We start from the raw sequence: 22,562 nt of genomic DNA, 5'->3' as shown, positions 1-22,562 counted from the left end.
CCTGCATGGTAAAGTGCAGGTCTATATGTGAGCAGAAATCAGGAAAATTCAAACTGTTCACTACTGGCATCAATGCATTGCTTATTGTGTCAATTAATTGATTGACAAACTTTAACACGTATTCTGGCTGGGAATGATTCCACACCTCTTCAACTGACTGCCTCCATTAAGTGTTCATATGTTGCAGTTTTTTTTAAACTGACCTTCCTTCCTTAGGCATACCCACAAGTACAGCTACTTGAAAAATAAAGGCAAGTGGAGTCCATCGTCTCTGATGGGAATACGGGGTGCACCATCTACCATGCTGATATATACAGGACCTGTAACTATCCCATCAAAAAAAGAATGGGTCAACTAAACCGCTAGAAGATAAATCACATCATATCTAGTAGATTTACATCTTTTTCCACAAGAATATGTAGATTATCCTGTGATTAGTATATACAGTTGTGGCAATTGACTACCTTTGGGCATCCTTTGCCTAAAATCATTCAGAAAATGGTTTTCTGATTGGGATCATCCTCATTCATGGCATATAAAAGTGATCTAATTCTTCCATTTTTCATGTTTTAGAATTAGAGTATGGTGTATACCCTTGCCTTGCTGATTCCTGTCTCACAAGTACATGGCAGCACTTCAAATGTGTCAGTACAAGTAGATGTCTGGTGGTCTTCCATACTCTTTGTGCACATATTGCACAGTACCACCTGCATCAAATTTACCACAAATGTGAGCAATGGCAGTTGGAGAATCTGTTTCATATTCAAATCTCCAGTGTCACCGAACGTCAAACACATTCTCAAATTTTCATACTGGTGCTTTATGGTACTAACAACACTAACAGACAAAAAAAATTTAATTTATTCAAACTTTGCTGGTTTTCTAATGAGCACTTCAAAGCACAAGCTTCTATATGAAACAACTTCTATATGGTCTTCCATACTCAACAACAGAATGCTTAAACCTATGGTCTGGCTGCACTATGTTGACGCATTTGCAATTTGGCTTCATGGCACAGACACACTGGACACATCTCAACACCCAACATCCTAAAATAAATGGGATTTTCTATTTCCCACAACAGAAAAAAAATAACTGTCTTCTCTTTCTAGATCCACTAATAACATGACTTCCAAATGGCTCATTATCCTTTTCCATTTACAGAAACCATTTACATAAATAATCACACCATCATCCATCCCAACAATATGGCATTCTCAAAACAGTCACTGAGCTTTTTTTTGTTATGTACAGCAATCCCTCGATTAGTGTGTCATTTTTTTTGTATACCCAAATTCGATTACTACACCTATTTACATTTTAAAAATAAATGTTACAGATTTCAAAAATTTTCTATTTATACATTTTTTATGGTTAACTATTTAAAAAAAAATCACTCACAAGGATGAAATAATTTAGTTACCAATTTAAAACATTTTACAAAGTTATTTTTAATGGCATACTACACTATTTCCATGTACACTATGTTCCAAATTTACTGTCAAAATTTATGTTGTCTGATAATTACATAGTATTTTGATGATCATATCTCATTTCTCCTTGAAATTGTTTTTCTTCCTTTTTTTATTTTAAAGTATTTTCCCAACCTTTCATGAGTGAAATAATTAGTGAGAAAAAATAGAGGAAGTGTGAAAATCATTCGAAAAGTAATCTCATTGGAAGAAAAAAATTGAAATAATAAAGAAAAATTAACAAGGTGAGTCTAGAGCAAAGATAGGACAAGGACACAAAATGGGTGAATCAACTATAAGAGCAATTTTAAGCAAAGCTGCTGAATACAAAGAGAAAGGTAAGGTTGCTTCAAGTTCATCATGCATGCACTCGAAATTAAAGTATTATAATGATTGAATTAGAGAGATTTCTTTCTACATGGATCGAAGATTGTAACCAAAAATGGATCCTGCTAAGCACTGACCTTATTAAATCAAACACATTAAGTCTCTTTACAACCTTGAAAGAAAGAGCTATCAATGATGGAAAAGAAGAAGAATTCCTTGCTAGTGCTAGGTGGTTTGAGCATTTCAAAAAAGAAAAACAGCCTACATAATGTTCAAATCACAGGTGAAGCTGCAAGTGTAGATAAGGAAGTGGCCGCAAATTATCCAGCAATTTTGAAGAAAATTGTGGAAGAAGGGAGCTATTGTGACCAACAAATATTAAATGCCGATGAAACCAGCCTTTTCTAGAAGGGAATGCCTTCTAAGACTTTTTCTGGCGAAATCAGGGAAATCTCATCCTGGTTATAAAGTTGCAAAGTCGAATGAAATTACTGCTAGTAATATGAGAGCTGTTTGGAAGCACATTCTTCCACATCATGCAAATGATTTTAGAGGCTTTTAGAAGGAATCTAAGTAAATTAAATCTCATTCTGAGAAATTGAGTGATTGCAACCTGATAAATTTAGATGAACAACAGGAAGATCCTGAAGAACATGAAGAAAATTTAATCAATAACAAGCCCAAAGAGATTTCACAGAAACAATCTGAAACTATTTTTCATACAATCTAAGTTTTTAAGCAGCAATGCTTAGAGGCTGACCCTAATGAAGACATAAGCAGTAAAATTTACAGAACTTAGAAGAGGCAAACAGGGTCATACCATCAGTTGTATGAAAAAAAAAAAAGAAACAATGCCTACCAAGCTACGTTAGCTCAATTCTTTGTTAAGAAGAAGAAATTTCTATTCTGAATATGTTTTATTGTCTTTCAGCTTCATGGTTTTCCTTTAACTAGGTCCTGAGATATGCCCTAATTCTTTTATAAAAAAATTAAGGGTCAAAAAAGAAATTTAAGAAACGAATTATACTCTTTTCCATAGGTTATTATATTCGATTAGTGCATTTTCGATTAACGCCTGTTTTAAAGAATGCATTAGATGCATTAATCGAGGGATTGCTGTATTCCAATGAGCTCTAGGACCTTCATAACAGCTTTATAGCAAATAGCTATAGGCATATAAAATAGATGAAATACTGCATGCACCCCCCCCCTCCCATCACTCCTGCAACCAACACACAGGGTCACAACAAAACTGTTCCCATCCCAATGTTAAAGTTACATCAGAAAAGATAGCTAAAGTTATCTGCAAATATGATCTTCATACTATGTTCAAACCATTCCTTCAGCTTGCTACTACCTGCATCCATTCTCCCAAAGATCAAATTCATCAGAATTACTCATCCTGGAGTGCACAAAGTTCCTTGTACCTGCAGTTTAGTCTATTTTGGACAGACTGGAAGATCAGTTAGTAACTGCCTTGAAGAACACAAAAATTATATCTGCAATCATCTGTGTGGCAAATTGAGACTGACAGATCATGCTCCAGATACTCCACTAAATAAGCTCAAATGAAATAAGATATTGCTATTACATAGAATGTTGCTATAGATCTAAGACTATTTTTGGAATCAGCATTGGTTATGAAGCACTCCCCCAACTTCAAGATATATGGTTGCACTAATTTGCCAAAGATCTGGGAGACAGTTTGTGCTTATCAGTTATTATTTGTGCTCTGAAGATGCGGTTACAAAACTAGCAAAATATTAGTAAGTTTAATTAAATTAATTTAATATTTTTGTCTGTTGGTCTTGTTAATACTGTGAAGTGTCAGCATGAATAACCAACACGCCCAAATCTTTCGAACATGGATCTCAAATTTTCAGTAGTACTGTAATATCCATTTTTATTGTACAAATGTTAAACTGACTCTCCATGTTAACCCTCCAGTTTTGTTTTTAGATATGAATGTGTATAATTAACTTTCATAAGTGCTTGTTTCACTGTACATTATAATCTGTATATGTCTGCATTACTGTGTAATAAATGATATTGCAAAGTATGTGCATTTTTTTTGAGATCCCTTACATATTGGCAGCTTATGAGTAAATGACTAAGGAGTCATATCCATTGAATTGATAGTGCACAATCAGATGATTCATTCCAGTGCAGCATGAATTGTGTATATATTGGTAAAGCACTAAGCAAACTGATCAACCTAATATAGATATGCTAATATTCTGCTGGAGATCTTTACTCGTGGTTGTGCTTTCAGAAACCTAGAATGAAAACAATCCATACAGTGACCCTCCATTCGATGCCCCAAAAGACACCATAGTGCACAGCCACCAAAAAACAAAGTAGAAATTTTATATCACTAAATACAGTACAAGTACACTTGTACTGTATTTTTAACTGATAATGAAATTTATTCTATAAATTTTATAAAGAAAAAAATTTTATGTGTGAAGACATTAAAAAGCATACAGGTGGATGAAATAAAAGATGATTTGGTGTGTTTGGAGATGGATGGCAAATGAATGCTCACCAGTAGCTGCTTGTGTGTTTATAGGTTTGAAAGAAGATGAACTAGTGTATGACATTCAGCAAAAGAACAGCATCCATGAAATATTTGTAGAAGAAGAAGCATAAAGCAAAAACAGTGTCTCAAAAATAGTGATTGAAGTAAGTGTCAGAGAAAGTTTGCCAATTAAATGGACTGCTGTTTTTTTTTTTTTTGACTGACAACAAGCATTATTAGAAGTTTTTAGTGCACCACCCTATATGTGCAAACACTATTCTAAGATAGGATGGCTTGACATTTATACGGTAATAGTTTTTTGGAGGCAGAGAATGTCATGAATGTGAAGTGTTATGCAAGGTTTGATGATACCTATATCACAGCACAAGATCTGATATTTCTTGAACCAATTATGTCAGTCAGTCCAAGAAGAGATCAAATCTTGTGTGGTGATCTGTATATTACCAAAAGGTGAGGGAGGGAGGTGAAGTGTTGTCTTGTGTGAAATATAGTAGGATGGTTTTAGTGGCATTGGAGTTAAAGGTTATTGTTGTTTTCATGAAATATGGAAAAGCTGGATAGTTGGTTTTTACCAATCAACAAAAGTTGTTAACAAAGTTAATAACTTTTGTAATGTTGTTAACAAAGTTAATAACTTTTGTAATGTTGTTAATTTATAGAAAAAAGTTATAGCAGTACACAAGGTAATAAAAAATAAATAGCTAAATAAATGAATACCATGTACAAATTTCAAATAGAACTGAGCACAGTATTTACATATAAACTAATTTATGATCAAATATGTTTGTATAAATTAATTTGTAAAAAGTTAAAAACATCATACAATTTGTCTGAGCCTTACAAGATCTATTGGGCACATGTAGCTCAACCAGATTAATAAAAATCACAATCCTCTTGGGTGAAGTGCAAGCACTCCACTAGAACATGACATGTGGTGAGCATGTGTGGAATGGACTGCAATTAGATACCGTGGAACATGCTCATCTCTGGTCAGTATGTTTCAGGAGATATTTAAATATCGGTGATGAAAATAATAGTATTAGCGATACTATTACATCATCCTCCATTAATAGTAGTATCTCTCTGAGTTCTTGGACTCTCTTCCAGAGAGTCCAAGAACTCAGCGAGATACTACTATTAATGGAGGATGATGTATTCACAGGAATCAAATATGACAGTTATATCATTTTTCAAAAAGATAAAAGTGAATATTACTGACTGCATTCCTTGAGCTACTTAAGGATAACTATCTTATGCAGCATGTTGGATTTATGAGAATGAGAATTGGATTTAATAATATAGTCTCATACTGTGATAACAGAGGATATCACTGCAATACAATTAGGGAGAGAGGTCATCATGTGGTTTTGACATGGAAAGTGGTTAGGCAGGTGCATGGAACAAGAGAGATCTGTAGAACTGCAGAGAAGTGAATTATGATAAATTAAGGAAAGAGACTGGTGATGTGTAGTGGCTTGATCAGTTGGAGGGGAGAGAAATCACAGCAACTGGACTTGGTCCAGAATCAGTTACTTATAGCAATGTTAGATGGCATTCCAAGGGTTAAGAGGATAAATAAAGGAAGAGTGAAAGGTTAATCACAGAATTAGGTAAGAGCTTCTGAGAAAGAGAATATTATGGAGATATAAAGAACAGGCTACCCCTCAGCAGCAAAAGGAGTAAAAGGCACAGGCTATGAAGGTGATAAATGCAGTGAAAGAGAAATTTGCATATTGGCTGAAGCAGTAAAGTATAACCCTAGAACAATTTACAATTATGTTGCTAATAGAAGAAAGGATGAATATGGAGGGCTGACTTCAGTTGCTGGAAATGAAACAACACGGGTCACATCTGCTGAAGATATACTGGAAATATTCAATGACTATTTCATTGATGTATTTCATGTATGGGGTGAGAGTAGGAGTAATGTCAAATAGCAATAGGAAGAAAGACAAAAGACTGACAGTTCAAGAATGGAAAGTGTTTAGAATATTGACTTATTAATAAAACTCTGGGACAGGATGGGATATTATCACCACGTATATTATGAGAATGTGTGAATAAGCTGGCAGCACCATTGACTTGGTTGTTTAACAGAAGTCTGGCAACAGCAACAGTCCCAGAAGAGAAAGAAGAAAAAACAGTACCACTGCATAAGGGAGAATCCAAGATAGTAGTAACAAACTATAAGCCAGTGTGTAGACCACATGTAGTTATGAAGGTGTTAGAGACAGAATACAAACATGGAGTGATGAGAATGAAAATCTTTCAAGAAAGCAGCATGGGTTCATTTAAAGGGAGGTCTTGTTTTGGTTACGTTTTATAATAAGGTGAGAGATGTTTGTACAGTGATTTATCTGGATTTTGCTAAAAAAGCATTTAATTAAGTACCACATGATAAATTACTGTTGAAATTGAGTAGGATGGGTATGATAGTCATTTAGTAGCTCAATTACAGGGATGGTTGACTGATCAGCCAGCAAGTTGTGTATGGGAGGGGGGCAATTTCCTTGATCTAACTCAGGGATAGCTCTCTTATATGAATTATCTATGAAAAGTAAAAATTTATTTACTGATATTTTTACTTCATAATGTGATAAGGTTTTTGGAATAAAAACAATAAATTCCCTAATAATCTTTCACCCCCGTGTCTCTTGGTTTCTATAACCGCCTAATTTTCAGCAATATAAATGTGCAAGTCATGTATATAAAAAATAAGTAAAATATATAAGTTAATTTAAAAAAAAAATTATATAACAAATATAATAGGGTATATAGTGTGACTGTCGCGAATCGTGCTATATTTTTTTCTCAGTAAATAAGTGTTCTTTTGGGGTTTAGTTGTTATATTGTGTTATTTTTGGGTTACCAAGAAGGAAAGGTCAGAGTCAGATGCATCTGTGGTGGAAGAGAAAATAAGTTTTCATTATTTAGTATAGTTAAATATAGTTTATACTTGTATCGCGTAAGTAAATTAGCTTACAGTACTGCATATAACAATATTTAGCGTTTAGTTGTAGTAGTTCCTCGGCACTAAGTTAATGATGGCAGCAGCCAAAGCTCCAATTACAAATGGCTTGTCACCAAGTCCTCCCCCATTCAAGGACGCTATTTTGCGTAACAAAGGATTTTGTGGCATGCGGGACTTATGTATGAGATCCAGCAGATGGATATGTGGCAGGTGAGAGAAGGGGTAAGTGCGTATATGTGAAAAATGTAGGCAATGGAAGGAATTCAGTGAGTTAGATGTTACGATAACTGACCTCGTTGCGTCAGGAGTGAGAGAATCTCGAGAGACAAGTAGTGTGATAGGTGAGAATGAGGGAAATATGAATGATAAGAGTGGGAAGTGTGCAAGACTTGAATGATTGTGAAGTTTTTGGAGATGGTCTTGATTGGGAGGATGAATGGCAAGTAAGAGTGACTAACTTGCAGAGAGAGAGATAGATGAGTTGAAAGAGGAGGTGGAATGTCTCAGGAATGAGATGAGAGTAGGCGAATGGAAGAGATGAATGCAAGGCAAATCAGAGAAGGAGTGAGAGAGAGTTATGGGAATGATAGAAGAGTAGAGAATAGGAACAGTAGAAGAGAGGGAATGAGAGAGAGGTATAGGAAGGATAGAGGAGGAGAGAATGGAAACAATAGAAGAGAGGGAATGAGAGAGAGTTATGGCAATGATAGAAGAGGAGAGAATAGAAACAGTCAGAGAGAGAGAGAGAGAGAGAGGAAGTGAGAAGAATGCAAGGAAGTGCTGGAACCAGTGATAGAGGTGATGCCTGGACAGCAGGTAAGTAGGGGAACATTGAGAGAAAGGGTTAGACGAGAGAGAGAGGGATGCAGATGAGCAATCAAGGAACAGAGTAAGAGGTGTGATGTGTGGAGACTCGATGATTCGTGGTGTGCAAGATAGGATGACAGAGAAGTGTTTGCCTGGAGGAACGATACAAAGTGTGGCTATGGCAATTAAGCGGGATGAAAGGGTGAATGAAATGATTGTGATGGTGGGCACGAATGACTTGAGAGGCGGTGTAAATTGAGTGGCAAGAGATCTGAAATTCATGCTTGAGGTTGTACAAAAGAAAAATGCAGAGAGGAAAGATTGTGTGTGTGTTACCCAAGTATGATAATGAGGAGATTATCAGAAGAGCAGTAATAATGAATAGCATAATAGCCAGAATGTGTCAGAAGAGAGGATTGGAATATGTGAATGCTTGGAGGGCATTTGAGCACAGAAAGAAGCTGTATGCGAGAGACCGCTTGTATTTGAACAAGGAAGGACGTAGGCATCTGGAGAGATTACTGTTCTCTGAACAAGTCGGTGTATCAATGTAGGGAAACTAGAATTACCAAGGTGGATGGAAGCAGGGGTGGCCTCTTGTGGGAATAGGTGCTTGGGAGAAGGGGGGAAAACATCAGATAATGTTGAGTGCAGTGGAGTCAGGAGGGGGGGGGGAATAATGATAGGTAGAAACAGTGACATTTTTCTGCTTTATACTAATGCCAGAAATATCCAGAATAAAAAACGATGAATTGGTGACGCTGATAGCATCAGCCTGTCCAAAGATTATTGGGATCACCGAGATGAGGTTGAGGAAAGATGATATAATAACAGGAATAGAAGTAGCAGGGTACAGCATTTTTCGACAGAATAGAAAGAGCAAATGCAGTGGCGGAGTATTGCTTATGATAAATGATAACTTATGTCCTCTTGGAGTGGAGGCTTTGGAGGGCAGTGATACTAATGGTTTTGAAAGCATATGGTGTGAGATAGAAGCGGCCAAGACAAGAAAGTAAGGTTTTGCTACAAACCAAGGAGCACAGAGGATGGGGAGCTGGAGATGTTTAAGCAGTTGAGCTTGGAAAGTGCAAGAAGAATGATTGTTATGGGAGATTTTAACTACAGCAGTATAAGCTGGGAAGAGGAAAATGCATGTAGTAATAAGGGAATGGAATTTCTAGAATTCTTGAGGGACAAATGTCTTAGGCAACATGTAATAGAGGGAACAAGAGGATCAAGAGTTTTGGATTTGGTCATAGCATCAGAAGAGCTGATAATAACTGAGATGACATCTCTCCCACCATTTGGAGAGAGTGAGCAAGTAGTTTTGACTTGGAAGATGAATAGATATGCAGGAGTATCAAAAGAAAAGGGAACATATGTGGAATTATAAGGCGAGTGATTATAATAGTCTTAGATATCAACTTGGGGCGGTTCCAAGGAGGGTGGAATTGGAAGGCCAGGATATCATCAGTGCTTGGGAAATTGTGAAGGAATATTTGTTAGCATCAATAGTAAGCTGTATTCCATGAGTGAAGAAGCGGACACAAAATAACAAACAATATCAAACAGGAACTGCAGGTGAAAAAGAGATTATGGAAAAGATATAAGGAGAGGGGTGGAGAGCAGATGCATGAAGAATATAAGACTCAGGCCAGGTGGGTGACTAATATGGTGAGGAAGGCAAAAGTGAAATGCGAGATGAGATTGGCACTAAGATCCAAAGAAAATCCTAGGGAATATTTTAGCTATGTCGCCAGTAGGAGGAGAAATGATTGTGGAAGAATGACATTTTGGGATAAAAATGGGAATAGAGTGACTGATGCAGAGAACATAGTGGAGTTGTTCAATGAGCACTTTATTGGAGTATTTTATCCTAGAGAAGGTTTTAATACTAGCGGGGAAGGGCAGGTTCGAGGTTTAGAGGTGCAAGAGGAGAGTGTGTTCCAAATACTGAGTACTCTGAATGTCAGTAAAGCTTTGGGACTGGATGGTATTTCACGGGTTTTGAGAGAATGTGCTAAAAACTGACAGCTCCTTTGACCTGGGTTTACAATGAAAGTCTAGATAGGAAAGGTACCCAAGAAATGGAAGGAAGGTAAGATAGTGCCATTGTATAAGGGCGGTATGTTATAACTCGACATATAGGAATGTAAGGCATGATAATTAATAAATAACATAAAATCTCTGGTCCCCAATCCTAACACTGTTTTACTGTCTGAAAACAGCATGGATTCTACAGTTGATTTTCTTAAGTTTACAAGATGAAAAACCCGAGTTTCTGGGAGAAAAAACCCACTTGCCTGTACCAGACACTGACTAACTTGGGAACCAGTCAAAAAAGGCTTAGTAAAAGTTCCTCTAGTCAGCGACTAGAATAATACTTGTGATGCTCTTCCTTCAGGCAGTCCACTTCCACTGAATTACACAGGCATATCTATCTATCTATCTATCTATATATATATATATATATATATATATATATATCTATCTATCTATCTATCTATATATATATATATATATATATATATATATATATGCCAGTGTTTATATGTTGTTGTTTTTCCTGTGTTTATATATCATGGTTTATATACCAATTAAGAGGTGACCATATCAAGAAAATTACTGGAAACAAATCATTATAAACTCAGAAGAAATAGTCAATAAAATCTAGATTATGGATACTTAGACTTCAGGAAGAAAGGAGCAGAAGAATGGAAGTCCATTTGGTAAGCAGAAATAAGCCTCCACTATGCAGGGTTTTTACTTTAGGTCATATATTTAAATTTCACTGATAGTACTCAATTTGTTTTTATGAAAAAAGTAGAAATTTAGTATTCAAGTCCAAAACCAAATGTACTTAACAATTATACTGATTTAGAATGGTGACAATGCAAAAAAATATATAACATAAGCCTTTTATTTTATTTATTTATTTTACTTATTTTTTATGTCCTTGAGCATGAAGCAGCAGTCACAGAATTACAAATGCTGACAATGAAACCAAAGGTTTAATTGAAATAAAATAAGATATTTGTGAAATCAGAGGCTGGGCTTCAATAAAAATTCCAGTATCAGACCACAGTTGTTTAGAATCTTTTTCTTCTGTGTGTCGTAATTGGTAGGCAACATCCTACTGTCAAGCTATCTAGAAAAATTTAAATTCCCCATTACACTAGTGGGAAACAGAATCAACTATTAAAAAACCAGGTTGCAGACACAGTTAACAGATAATCAAATTTTTATACATCCCAAAAAAAAAAAAAAAAAAAAAAGGTATAGAAGCCTCCACCAGCAAAATAGATTCTTAGTTTCAAAATTGTTGGTGCTAGCATATCTAATTAATTTTCTTAGTGTGATAGTATTTCATCAGAAATACACGTGAGTAATCCATAAGAATGAGTTGTTAACTGCCTCACATAAATAAGTACATACTGATTACTTATTTCATTATGTTAATTAATGAAAAAAAAAGCTATTCCTCCAGAAAAATATTAAACTGGGATTCAACTTATCAGGTACCTTGTTTTATAAATCTTTACAGACAGTGGTACAACACATTATTTCCTCTTTCAAAATATATAAGTTCATAGAGATGGAATGTAGGTTCTTTATGAATTTCAGTGATATGTGCCACAGATCACTCACCTAAAAATCTTAGGTGCCTTTCTGACAACCAATAGGAATTATGCACATCAGCATAGCATTTTGGGCAATGCTATGCTGATGTGCACCTGCCTTGATTTACAAGACAGGATTTTCAAAGAAAGAAGTAAACAAGTAACAATAACCTGTTAGTACTTCAACTGCTATCCCCACCCCAGTTGGATAATATGGTCTCTCTTTGGGAGATAAATGAAAATAAAGACTGATTTTCTCATATTCAGTCAGAAGATCCTGAAATAAAGAAGCAAAAATAAAACAAAAATCCACTTCATTTTAACATGATTTGTTTTCTGTTAAGTATCAAAATTGAGAAAGTTAATGAAAAGAACTAACAAAATAGTGGGTACTAACCTCCCATTTCATCAAAAACTACATTGGAACCATTGGAATTTAATTCTTCTTCTTTCTTAGATTCATCATCATCATCTTCGGTATGATTTATTACATCACCTTGAGAAAGAAAAAACATTTATTATTATCGTCATCATCATCAGACCTCCATGGAGTCAAGAGACTCATTGCAGGAGGTTCCACACTCTCACACACACAATTCGCCATACCTTGACTTAAATGCATTTGTCTCTGCACTCATCACACTCTCAGGCAATGCATTCCAATCACCTACCACTCTCCATGCAAAGATTCCAGGGATGGCCTCTTGTTCTCCTGTCTCTAGACATTTATGAAAAATCTCATTAACATTAATCTGGTAGTTATCCCTTACCAATTTATATGTCTCAATCATGTCCCTCTCCCTTTCTTCTATCCATTAGTATTTTCTCAATCTGTCCTCATACTCTACATTCCAGAGACCAGAAACCAACTTAGTCAATTGTCTCTGGAACCTCTCTAATACCTCATTGTTCTTTTGAAAACTGGTGACCAAATCTGTGCACAGTAATCCATATGCAACCTGGTCAAAGTTTTGTACAATGGCATCAAAACTTACTTCTATAAGTCAGTGTTATCCGCATCATTCCCATAATCTGCTGTATCGGCCTCACAATTTTAGCAAAATGTCCATGAAATTTCAAATCCCTATCCACCAAAACCCCAGAGCGTTCATCTCAACCTTTTCTAAGATATCCCCATAATCCTATACTCTGCATCCCATCTTTGCTTTTCAAATTTTAAAACCTTACACTTTGCTACATTAAACTGACATCTCCACACACCTGCCCATTCAGTGTCTATTCAAGTCCCTTTGTAAGGCTATAACATCTACTCCATTTCTTACAACTCTCCCCAACTTTACACCATCTACAAACAACTGTATATCACCATTTAAGCCCCTTCCAATGTTATTTACATACAATTTAAACAATAATGGTCCCAAACAGAACCCTGGGCACATCACTAGTGACTTTCCTCTTCTGTGTATGAGGGAGGGGGGGGGGGAATGAATTGCCACAATCCAAACTAATCTACTATCTAACCCCATGTAACAATTCCAATTTAACTACTAGCTTGTTATGTGGCAATTTACTGAATGCCTTTGCAAAATCTAAATATACTACTGTATATGCATCTCCCTTGTCCAATGTATTCATGACCTTATAATAAGTGAGCAGATTAGTAAAACATAATCTCCCTTTAGCAAACCCAAGCTGTCCATTAAAGAGAATTCTACTGATGTCAACCCAGTTTTGAATTCTTGTCCTCACTAGTATCTCCAACACCCTGAGCACAACTCCAGACAAGCAGATTGGTCTATAATTCAAAGCCTTAGTCATATCACTTATGAAGCACAACAATTTTGATTTCTTTCTGCTCCTTCAGAGCTTGGACCAATCTAAGATTCATGTTAAAAAAGATAAGTTAAAGCTGTTGTTGACACTCTGGAACATTCCCTCAAGACTCACACTGATATACCATTAAGTCCCATGGCCTTGTAGACATCAAGTTTACTCCATTCCTCATATACCTCCTACTCGCTCATCATCAGTGTTTCTTTCCCCATTCTCACTGCTCAAGTTCTGCATTATGTTAAAATCACTATGATAGAATAATTTAATGAACTGTTCATTTAACACTTCCACTATATCCTCATCAGTGTTTATCACTCTCCCATTATCAATGGCCATCATCATCCTCCCTTACTAGCCACATATCAAAAAAACTCCCCAGGATTTTTTTTAGCCTCATTTGCTAACTGCTGCTCATACTGCACTTTGCTACCTTTACCAAGTGAGAAACTTCCTTGCTTGCTCTTTGTACTCCTCATATAACTGATTGTCAGTCATCTGGTGCTGCCTCCACAATGCTCTTTTCTTCAACATTGCATGCTTCACCTCTTTAGTCATCCATTTTACACCTACCTTATTTAATCTCCTGACCTTTAGAATACACTCAGTCATTGCCTATGCTAGATAATTACTGAGTAGAGATGAAGCAACATTGATTTCCTTTCCAGTGAAACAAGTAGGGGTTAAATGGATGAATAACACCATTAAGCTTGAGCTGCAAAAAAAAGAAACAACTATGGAGGGAATTTAAAGAAAGGGGTGACCTGCAGGGCACACAAACGGTATAAAGTGCAGGCCAGAAGGGTAACGAGTGTGGTAAAAACAGCAAAAGCCGATTATGAAAGGAAACTAGCTATGCAAGCAAAAAAGAATCCCAAACAGTTCTTTCAATATGCTGTAAGCAAGAAAAAAACTGTACATGACAAAATGATTTTAAGGAATGACGATGGTAAAGAGTTCACTGAACCAGTCGATATAGTGGAGCTACTGAGCGCGCACTTTGCAAAAGTATATCAACCAGGTGGTGACGTTGAAAAAATGAAGGAACCATTAGTTTATACGGGAATTGTGATGAATGAAGTGGAGGTGAATAGTCTATTACAGAACCTTAATGTGAATACATCTGTGGGACTGGATGGTATACCGGCACGGGTCTTGCATGAAGCGGCTAAGGAATTATCAGTGCCCTTGACCATGTTGTTTAATCTGAGTCTCGGGTCTGGCTTGGTCCCGAAGGCGTGGAAAGAGGAGAAAATAGTTTCACTGCATAAAGGAGGATCCAAGACTATGGTTGCAAATTACCGACCGATCAGCATATCAGGAGTCGTTGTCAAGGTCTTCGAGAAAGTAGTCAAGGGGACAGGAATGGATTGATGAAAATGAGATACTGTACAGAGGACAGCATGGCTTTGTAAAGGGTAGATCATGCCTCAGTAACTTGCTCAAGTTTTATAACAAGGTGACGGCTGAACAGTGACAGTGAGCGAGTTCAAGGGCAAGGTATGATAGATACTGTGAGAATGTCGTATACTTGTGTGGACATGATGTTTAGGGCCTCCCTCGATGAGTCTAAGGACTCTCTGGAGTAGCCCGTAATAATGATAATAATTCAATTCCTCATTCCATGCTATCACTGAAAGCTGCCTCCTGAATTTGTCATAACTGCATACCTTATAGTTCCACATATAACATTTTTCAAAAGTCCTGATATGGTTTGGTCACCACCACCTAAGTGATCATTTCATGGTCACTATGTCCACTCTCTTACCACTCACTGCAGTTATCTATACAGACTGCCTTTATTATTAGTTTATAATAAATTTCTTTACAATAGACTTAAAACACACTAAACAAAATATGAGTATGTTATTTCTATTTACTATAATTAGTAAAGATAACATTAGATAAATGTAGAAAGTATTTTTAACTTGGGTATAGTTATGTTAAAGATACCAAGCAATTTTAAACCTGGTTTTACTCCATTTTTCCCAAGTAAGCAAACAGACAAAATGTCAAGTTTGCGCCTGCAATTTATGCAAGACTAGCTGATTCTACAGGTAGTGCAAGACCAAGGCAACTCGTGGTAAAGGTGGAGCAAGCTCTGATCACTTGCTCCACCTTTACCACGAGTTGCCTTGGTCTTGCACTACCTGTAGGATCAGCTAGTCTTGCATAAATTGCAGGCGCAAACTTGACATTTTGTCTGTTTGCTTACTTGGGAAAAATGGAGTAAAACCAAGTTTAAAATTGCTTGGTATCTTTAACATAACATTAGATAAAATTCAAATTAAGTTTCCAGTACATTATTTACAGATAAGCTAACATCATAATGTTCAGGAATACACATCATTATGTTTAAAAAAAATAAATAAGAGTATAGCTGTCACTGTATGAATCTATTTTTAAAAAAAGGGAGGTGGGGACAAAAAAAAAACTATGCAGGAATTATATCTCTGCTGAGTGTTCCAGAAAAGATTTATGCAAACACTTTGGAAAAGGATAAGAAATCATTGCAGGAATAATAATAATAAGGAACAAGTGTTAAGAGACCAGAGTTTTGCCTTGAAACAAAAAGGCAAGAAATAATAAGGATCTCTACATGTTAAGATAATGAGAGAAAATTATTAAATGAATTTTTAATATAAATAATATAATTAAAATGCAAAGTTTATATAGTGTAAATTTTATACAGTGCAATACACAGTTTATACTTAAATTGTCAATCAGTAGTCAGAATTTAAGAATATACAAAATGAGGTTAAATTAGGTATGAGGCAAGCGGGACACCATCTCCACTGTTACTGATAGTCGATATCGACCACATTATAAATGAAAGTAATATTAAACCAAACGTCTACATAAAGATTATGGTTTTCGTAATTCTAATCTCCTCTTGTACTACTGAATGAGGAGAAGGATGAGAAGAGTAGGAAATAAGAAAAAATCGGTTGCAATTTGTTATGTTTTAATTCAATTTAGTCAGAGAATCTGGAGACATGCACTGGATATGTTTAGGAGTTCATCATCTGCATAAAGCAAAGAGCTAAGCTTGACATCTCTAATTTTAACATCAGGTTTAATCCCACTTTTTTTCATAATATGATCCATACAGATGATGAATAAGAGCAGATATAATATGCATCCTTGTCTTACTCCTAATTTTACTATCAAACCATCTTTCTATATTTCCTTCAATTGTAACTGTTGACTTACAACTTAAATATAGACTATGTATTGTTCTGTATAATGTTTCATTTATCCCATATAATGGTAGTGTTTTGAAAAGCTTTTCTCTGGACACCTTGTCATATGCATTTTCCAGATCTATAAAATTTATGTAGATCCTTGTTATATTCCCATGATTTCTCAACTATTTGTTATAAAGTGAAAATCTGAATTTGAGAACCTGTTTGGCCTGAACGCAGCTTGTTCTTCTCCAAGTTGTTCTTCCACAATTTTTCTTGACCTCTTTTCTAGTATGCTTGCATAAATCTTACCTGGTACACCTAAGCAGAGAATCTTTGTAATTCTCACATTTGGCTTTATTCCCTTTTTTATAGGGAACTAAGAAAACTCTGCTAAAATCAACTGGAATTCAACCTTTTGAACAGGCACTCTGAATTATGCAGTGTTAGCATTGAAAAACTTTTAGACCTCCATATTTGAGCATTTCTGGTTGAATATCATCTACTCCAGCTGCCTTTCCACAGTTCAATTTTCTGATTGCTTTCTTTTTTTTTTTTTTTACTTCGAGCATTGATATGTATTGCATTCCTCTTGAAAATTTCTATTACTGTTCTGCATTGCTTGTTTCATTTAACAATCTTTCAAAGTAATTACTCCAGACATTAAAGATATCCTTATCTTCAGTTTTCGTGTCATCTTTAATTTCTTTTACAGTTCTTTCCTTCATTTCTAAGCTTTTTCAATAGCCTCCAGTAAGTTTTTCTAATTTCCTGATATTTATTTTCTATATTTTTACCAAAGTCTTCTCATGTTAATTATTAGGAATTAAAGATGCTTATAACTGTAGTTGCTTCTTTTAAGAGTACATTTACATGACTGTACAGGGTTTTGAGTGTGATGCCCCAATCCTATTTTCCTCCATAAGTCTGTTATTTATATTGTATGAAATTGTATTATTATCTCTCTCTCTCTCACACTCACACACACACACACACACACACAACCCTCTCAAACAATACAAGGACACAAACAAACACACCATGTCCAAATCCAACCCTACTTGCAAAAAAAAAAGTTAAACTGCGGAACAGCAGTTGAAGCCTTACCAACAAACAGTAAAATCAACACCTGGCTTGCGACCAGTATAGAAACATAACCACGAAATCACCACCATTGTTATCTTCCTCAGATAAGCTCTGCAAAGCTTCAAGGAAGAAATCAGAAATGCCTCACAAACTACTATATTATTCACTCAAAAAAAAAAAAAAATCTATATAATCATCACTGTTAATATTAGAACACGTGTTATAAATGCACAATACAGAGGCAAAGAGTGTTATTAAATTCTTAACTGAAATCCAATGTAGAAAAATTTTGTAAAATTATACTCAAGATAACTATTGTATATATATATATATATGTGTGTAATTATTTTAGCAATGAACAAATATATTATTTATTAAAAAAATAAATAAAAAATATTAACTCGCAAGTATTCAGTGTTTTTTACCACTGTGCTGTTGTCCTGACGTGTTCTCTTGACGTTCGAATCCGCCATCTTGCTAAAAGTCACTTTCATCAAATAAGGAAAACTAATTGCAAATTAATCACTGATCTAAGGGTAGAGAAATTTCTATTATACTGCGCCACTCTATCCTTAGATAAGTCTATATGAATTAGTAGGATTAATTCAAAATTAGTTAGCAGTCTATTCATTCATTCAGGCCGATGGTATTTATTTTCTTTCTTTCTGGGATTCCCGCTAGATCCGAATTTTTGTGAACGGTGCAGTAAAAGGAATTCAGGCAAACACAATATTTAAATTAACAAACAAAACATTTAATATATGGTTATATAACAATTACATAAATTCCACTTCTAAATATGACAAACCAGTCAAGTTAGCATATCAAGTCAAGTCATTCATATTAATCCAATCTTCCAAACTTTCACATACAAATTCACAGTTTCAGAATCACAAAGTTCCTATACCCAACTTATTACAATAGAAATTCTTAATTAATCAGTTTCCTTGTATCTCTCAACTACACTCTACGATTAACTCATAACAGGCACTAACCACGGCCGATATCATTTCAATGTCTATATTTTCAACTCTCAGCCTCGATGGTATGCTACAGTTAATGTTAGAAACAGCGCGACGGAACTAATACTTAAATCTTCATACACTGAAATAAACTAATATGACTGTCCTTACCAGAAATAATCTTCAGTACTTCCAATATTTTGTGAGCACACTTTCAAATTGTATTTATCACACTTGCGAGACACTAAAGAACTAAAACATTACTAATCGCGCTTCAAAAACTCCAGATAACAACTATAAGGTACATTAATTATTCTTATTTTTCATTCATCAACTAGTTTAACTCCTTCAAAATCGCGCTTCAAAAACTCCAGATAACAACTATAAGGTACATTAATTATTCTTATTTTTCATTCATCAACTAGTTTAACTCCGTACAATTCCTTTTTTGGTAGTATAGAAATAAGTCGTAATTGTAGACTGACCGGATTTATTCAGAATTCTTCGTTGAATGTCCAGTTCTCTAATTATCCGATTACGGCAATAATTTCCTTTTATTACTACGACTGATTTTGCTTTCAGCCAACTATAAGATTCACTTATAAAAAAAAATATCTACTATACTCCTATCCTTAGGAATCTTTTAATTACTTCTACTTCTTTAGTTTACTTCCTTGCTACCTTATAGTTCCAAAGTTCCGTTCCGACTCCCTACTTACTACTACGTATCTATTTTCTCTTCTTATTCTGTCCACGCTCCCTTCACACGCGCTCGTTTATTTCACGCGTCTCTATGACAACCGATAGACGTAAACATTCTCGCGAATGTTACATTAGGTTATATAACTACATTCAGTTATTACTTAACGTTAACTTTCATGAAAAGAATAAATAGAATATTTGCATTCCAATAAATGCGTAGTTAAATTACAAATATAAGTTCTTACAATATTGACAAAATAATAAATAAAACAGCTTAATAATATTTAATACAGAATCTATTTACCATTAAAACATTTCTTTGATTAAGCAATTAAATATTTGACATAATTAAGGTAGCTATATGATATCAATTACAATTTATGTTATTTACATCAAATAATATTTACAAATATAGTTCTTGTGACGGAAAGTTATGTTGGATTCTGAATCAAACAACATTTATTCTATTTTCTACATAATTAGAATCCAACACTGTCATCACTGCTTGTTTCATTTAGCAGTTTTTCAAACTAATTACTCCATACTTCAAGGATATCTTTTTCTCCTGTTTTCATGTCACCTTTATCATCTCTAACTCCTTTTACAGCACTCTTTCCTCCATTCCTAAGCTTCTTCAACAACCTCCAGACTATTTTGCCACCTTCTTGATATTTATTTTCTATATTCTTGCCAAAGTCCTCCCATGACTTTTGTTTAGCTAGTTTTACACAGTGTTTAGCATTCTTGCATTTGTCTCTGTATTCTCTAAGAGCACAAGCTGACTTATTTGACAGGAACTTTTGATATGCTTTCTTCTTTTCCTTTGCTGCCTCTAACTTCCTGTGTCCACCATGAAGTTCTGATTTTTCTATCCTTGCAGACAACCTTAACACATGCCTCTCTAGCTAAATCAATCAATGTTTTCTTCAGAGTATGCCACTGAATCTCCAAGGTTTGATTCCTGTTCTCAAACTCTTTCATTTTTTCTTCAATAATCTTTGTATATTTTAGCCTACAGTTCACATCTGAGAGCTGCTCAACTTTTATTCGCTTTAAAACTTTCTTACATGTTATTCTTTTCAATATGAAATTCAATTTTATCCTGCTCAAGACTAAATAGTGATCACTTCCAATTTCAAATCCTCTGTACACTCTGGTGTCCTGCACCAGGGAGAAAACATCACTATCAACAATAACAGAGACTTTTCTTATTCCTAGCCTCTTCTCTCCATGTGAATTTGTGCACATTTTTATGTTGGAACATGGTGTTAGTAATAACCAGTCCATGTCCTGAGCAGAAATCCAACAGATATTTGCCATTATTATTAGCTTTGCTCTTTTCTCCAAATTTTCCCAAAATATTTTTGTATGTCTCACAATCATTTCCTACTCTGCTATTTAGATCCCCAACAAGGATCAACTTTTCCTTTTTCATTGTGTCAGTTGCTTTTTCTAAAGCCTCAAAAAATTCCTCCACTTCTACCTTAGTAGAACCTTCTGTGGGACCATAGGCACAAATAAGTCTCATTGTCCAGTTCCCCATTCTCATATTTGTTCACATTACTCTACTTTAGACTGACTGCCATTCAAGAAGATTAGCCTCTTATTTTGTGTTGAATACTATGGCTACTCCTTTTCCTCGATTGTCATTGCCTGAATATAACATTTTGTATTTATTGCTCAGAAAGATCTCACCAGTTTTGGTCTTTTTTGTTTCAGTCACCCCTATTATGTCAATCTGGTACTTATCTAATTCCTCAGCTAGCTCCATTTTTTTGCCATTCAGGCTTCTTACGTTGATAGTACCAATCTTTAACTCTGGTGATGTTGAGTTGGGGTTTGTTTTCAGATTTGTTCCAGTAGCTGACTTTTCGCTGTTCGCCCTGGTTCCCTGGGCGAAAACAACGGGGGCCTTGTTTAACCGGGCGACGCCCTAGCCAGCATGAAATTTTGTCATGTTGTACCATCATTTTTTATTTTGGTTTAACCAATAAGAATACAATTTAGTCGGCTAAATCCTAAATTGCCAGCCCATCCTAGTTCGTTCAGTATCCAAGTAGATACCCAACAGGGTGCACCACGAGAAGGTGAGGATTGGACATTAGGTCATTATTCCTGAAGGCCTTTATTCCTGTAAAAATTATTTCTATTATTCTGATCTGAGTAGGTGTCTGAATCAGGAAAACAGAAACAGTAATCTGATCGTAGAAACCAGGAGTAGAAGCAACAGAGACTATCTCACTTGTAATGTGAGATAGTCTCTGTTGACACACAACTGAGAATGGCTGGGTGATCGTTGTTTTACTGTAAAAGAAATGTCACAGAGATTATGGTGTAAGCTACCAAATGTGACATCTGCAGAGCATTTGGAAAATGCTGGTTAAGAGGTCAAGGATATTAGCAAGGAAGTGAAGTTTATTTGATATTTTAGTGCACAGATGACCTGTGTGTGTTAAGCAAATGATATTGGAAATTTCTCAGCATCCCTACCAGCTTATCAATGGAAATGGAAAAGGGAGGCCAGTTTCAGTTGTGGACACTAAAGTCCCCCCAAGGAAGATGACCTCACTCGTTGGATAATTTGACTTCAGAAAATCATACTTTAGAAATGGATAAACAAAAACAGCAAATCAACACAGTGAAGAATGGCAGCAAAATTAGTGAGCCAGAACAGATGAAATGGGGGGGGGGGAATTCAAGGTAATAATCTCTTATATGGAATGTCAGTTCTGACAAATACACATGTGTTGAGCTTCTGTTAAGAATAACAAGTCTGGTTTGAATGACTGCAGGTGGGGATAGCGCATATCATCATCAAATTACTGATGTACCTTCAATGGGTGTACAGCAGAATATGATAGCACTACATGAAAAAATACAATTACTAACTTCCTATCAACAATTTTCCTCCAAATCAATCTGTTACCTGTCAAGACTCCAACATTGTCAGATTTTATATTTCTATCGTCTAAGGCAGGGCTTCCCAAACTGTGGGTCAGGGTCCCCTTGGGGGACATAAGTTTTGTTGAGGGGGCAGTGAAATAATGAAAACAAATTTCACATTTGTACTGCAAATGTACAATAACAATATAAAATCTAT

General features: G+C 35.4%; 1 protein-coding gene across 2 annotated transcripts in view; it reads right to left on the bottom strand.

Moving 5' to 3' along the window:
- Positions 1 to 22,562, bottom strand: part of LOC150095200 (uncharacterized) — a 113,543-nt gene that overhangs the window by 12,356 nt on the left and 78,625 nt on the right. For both annotated transcript variants that reach the window (XM_090410489.1, XM_090410490.1), the window contains exon 7: positions 12,134 to 12,232. In XM_090410489.1, the coding sequence (XP_090266615.1) occupies positions 12,134 to 12,232 (99 nt within the window). The remainder of the gene's footprint in view (positions 1 to 12,133; positions 12,233 to 22,562) is intronic.

The sequence above is a fragment of the Typopeltis vanoorti genome, chromosome 20, assembly GCF_054136105.1.
Source record: "Typopeltis vanoorti isolate ZY-2024b chromosome 20, IOZ_Tvanoo_1.0, whole genome shotgun sequence".
Taxonomy (NCBI): Eukaryota; Metazoa; Arthropoda; class Arachnida; order Uropygi; family Thelyphonidae; genus Typopeltis; species Typopeltis vanoorti.
Note: the sequence above shows the minus strand (reverse complement) of the source record. Positions and strands in the feature narration are given on the sequence as shown.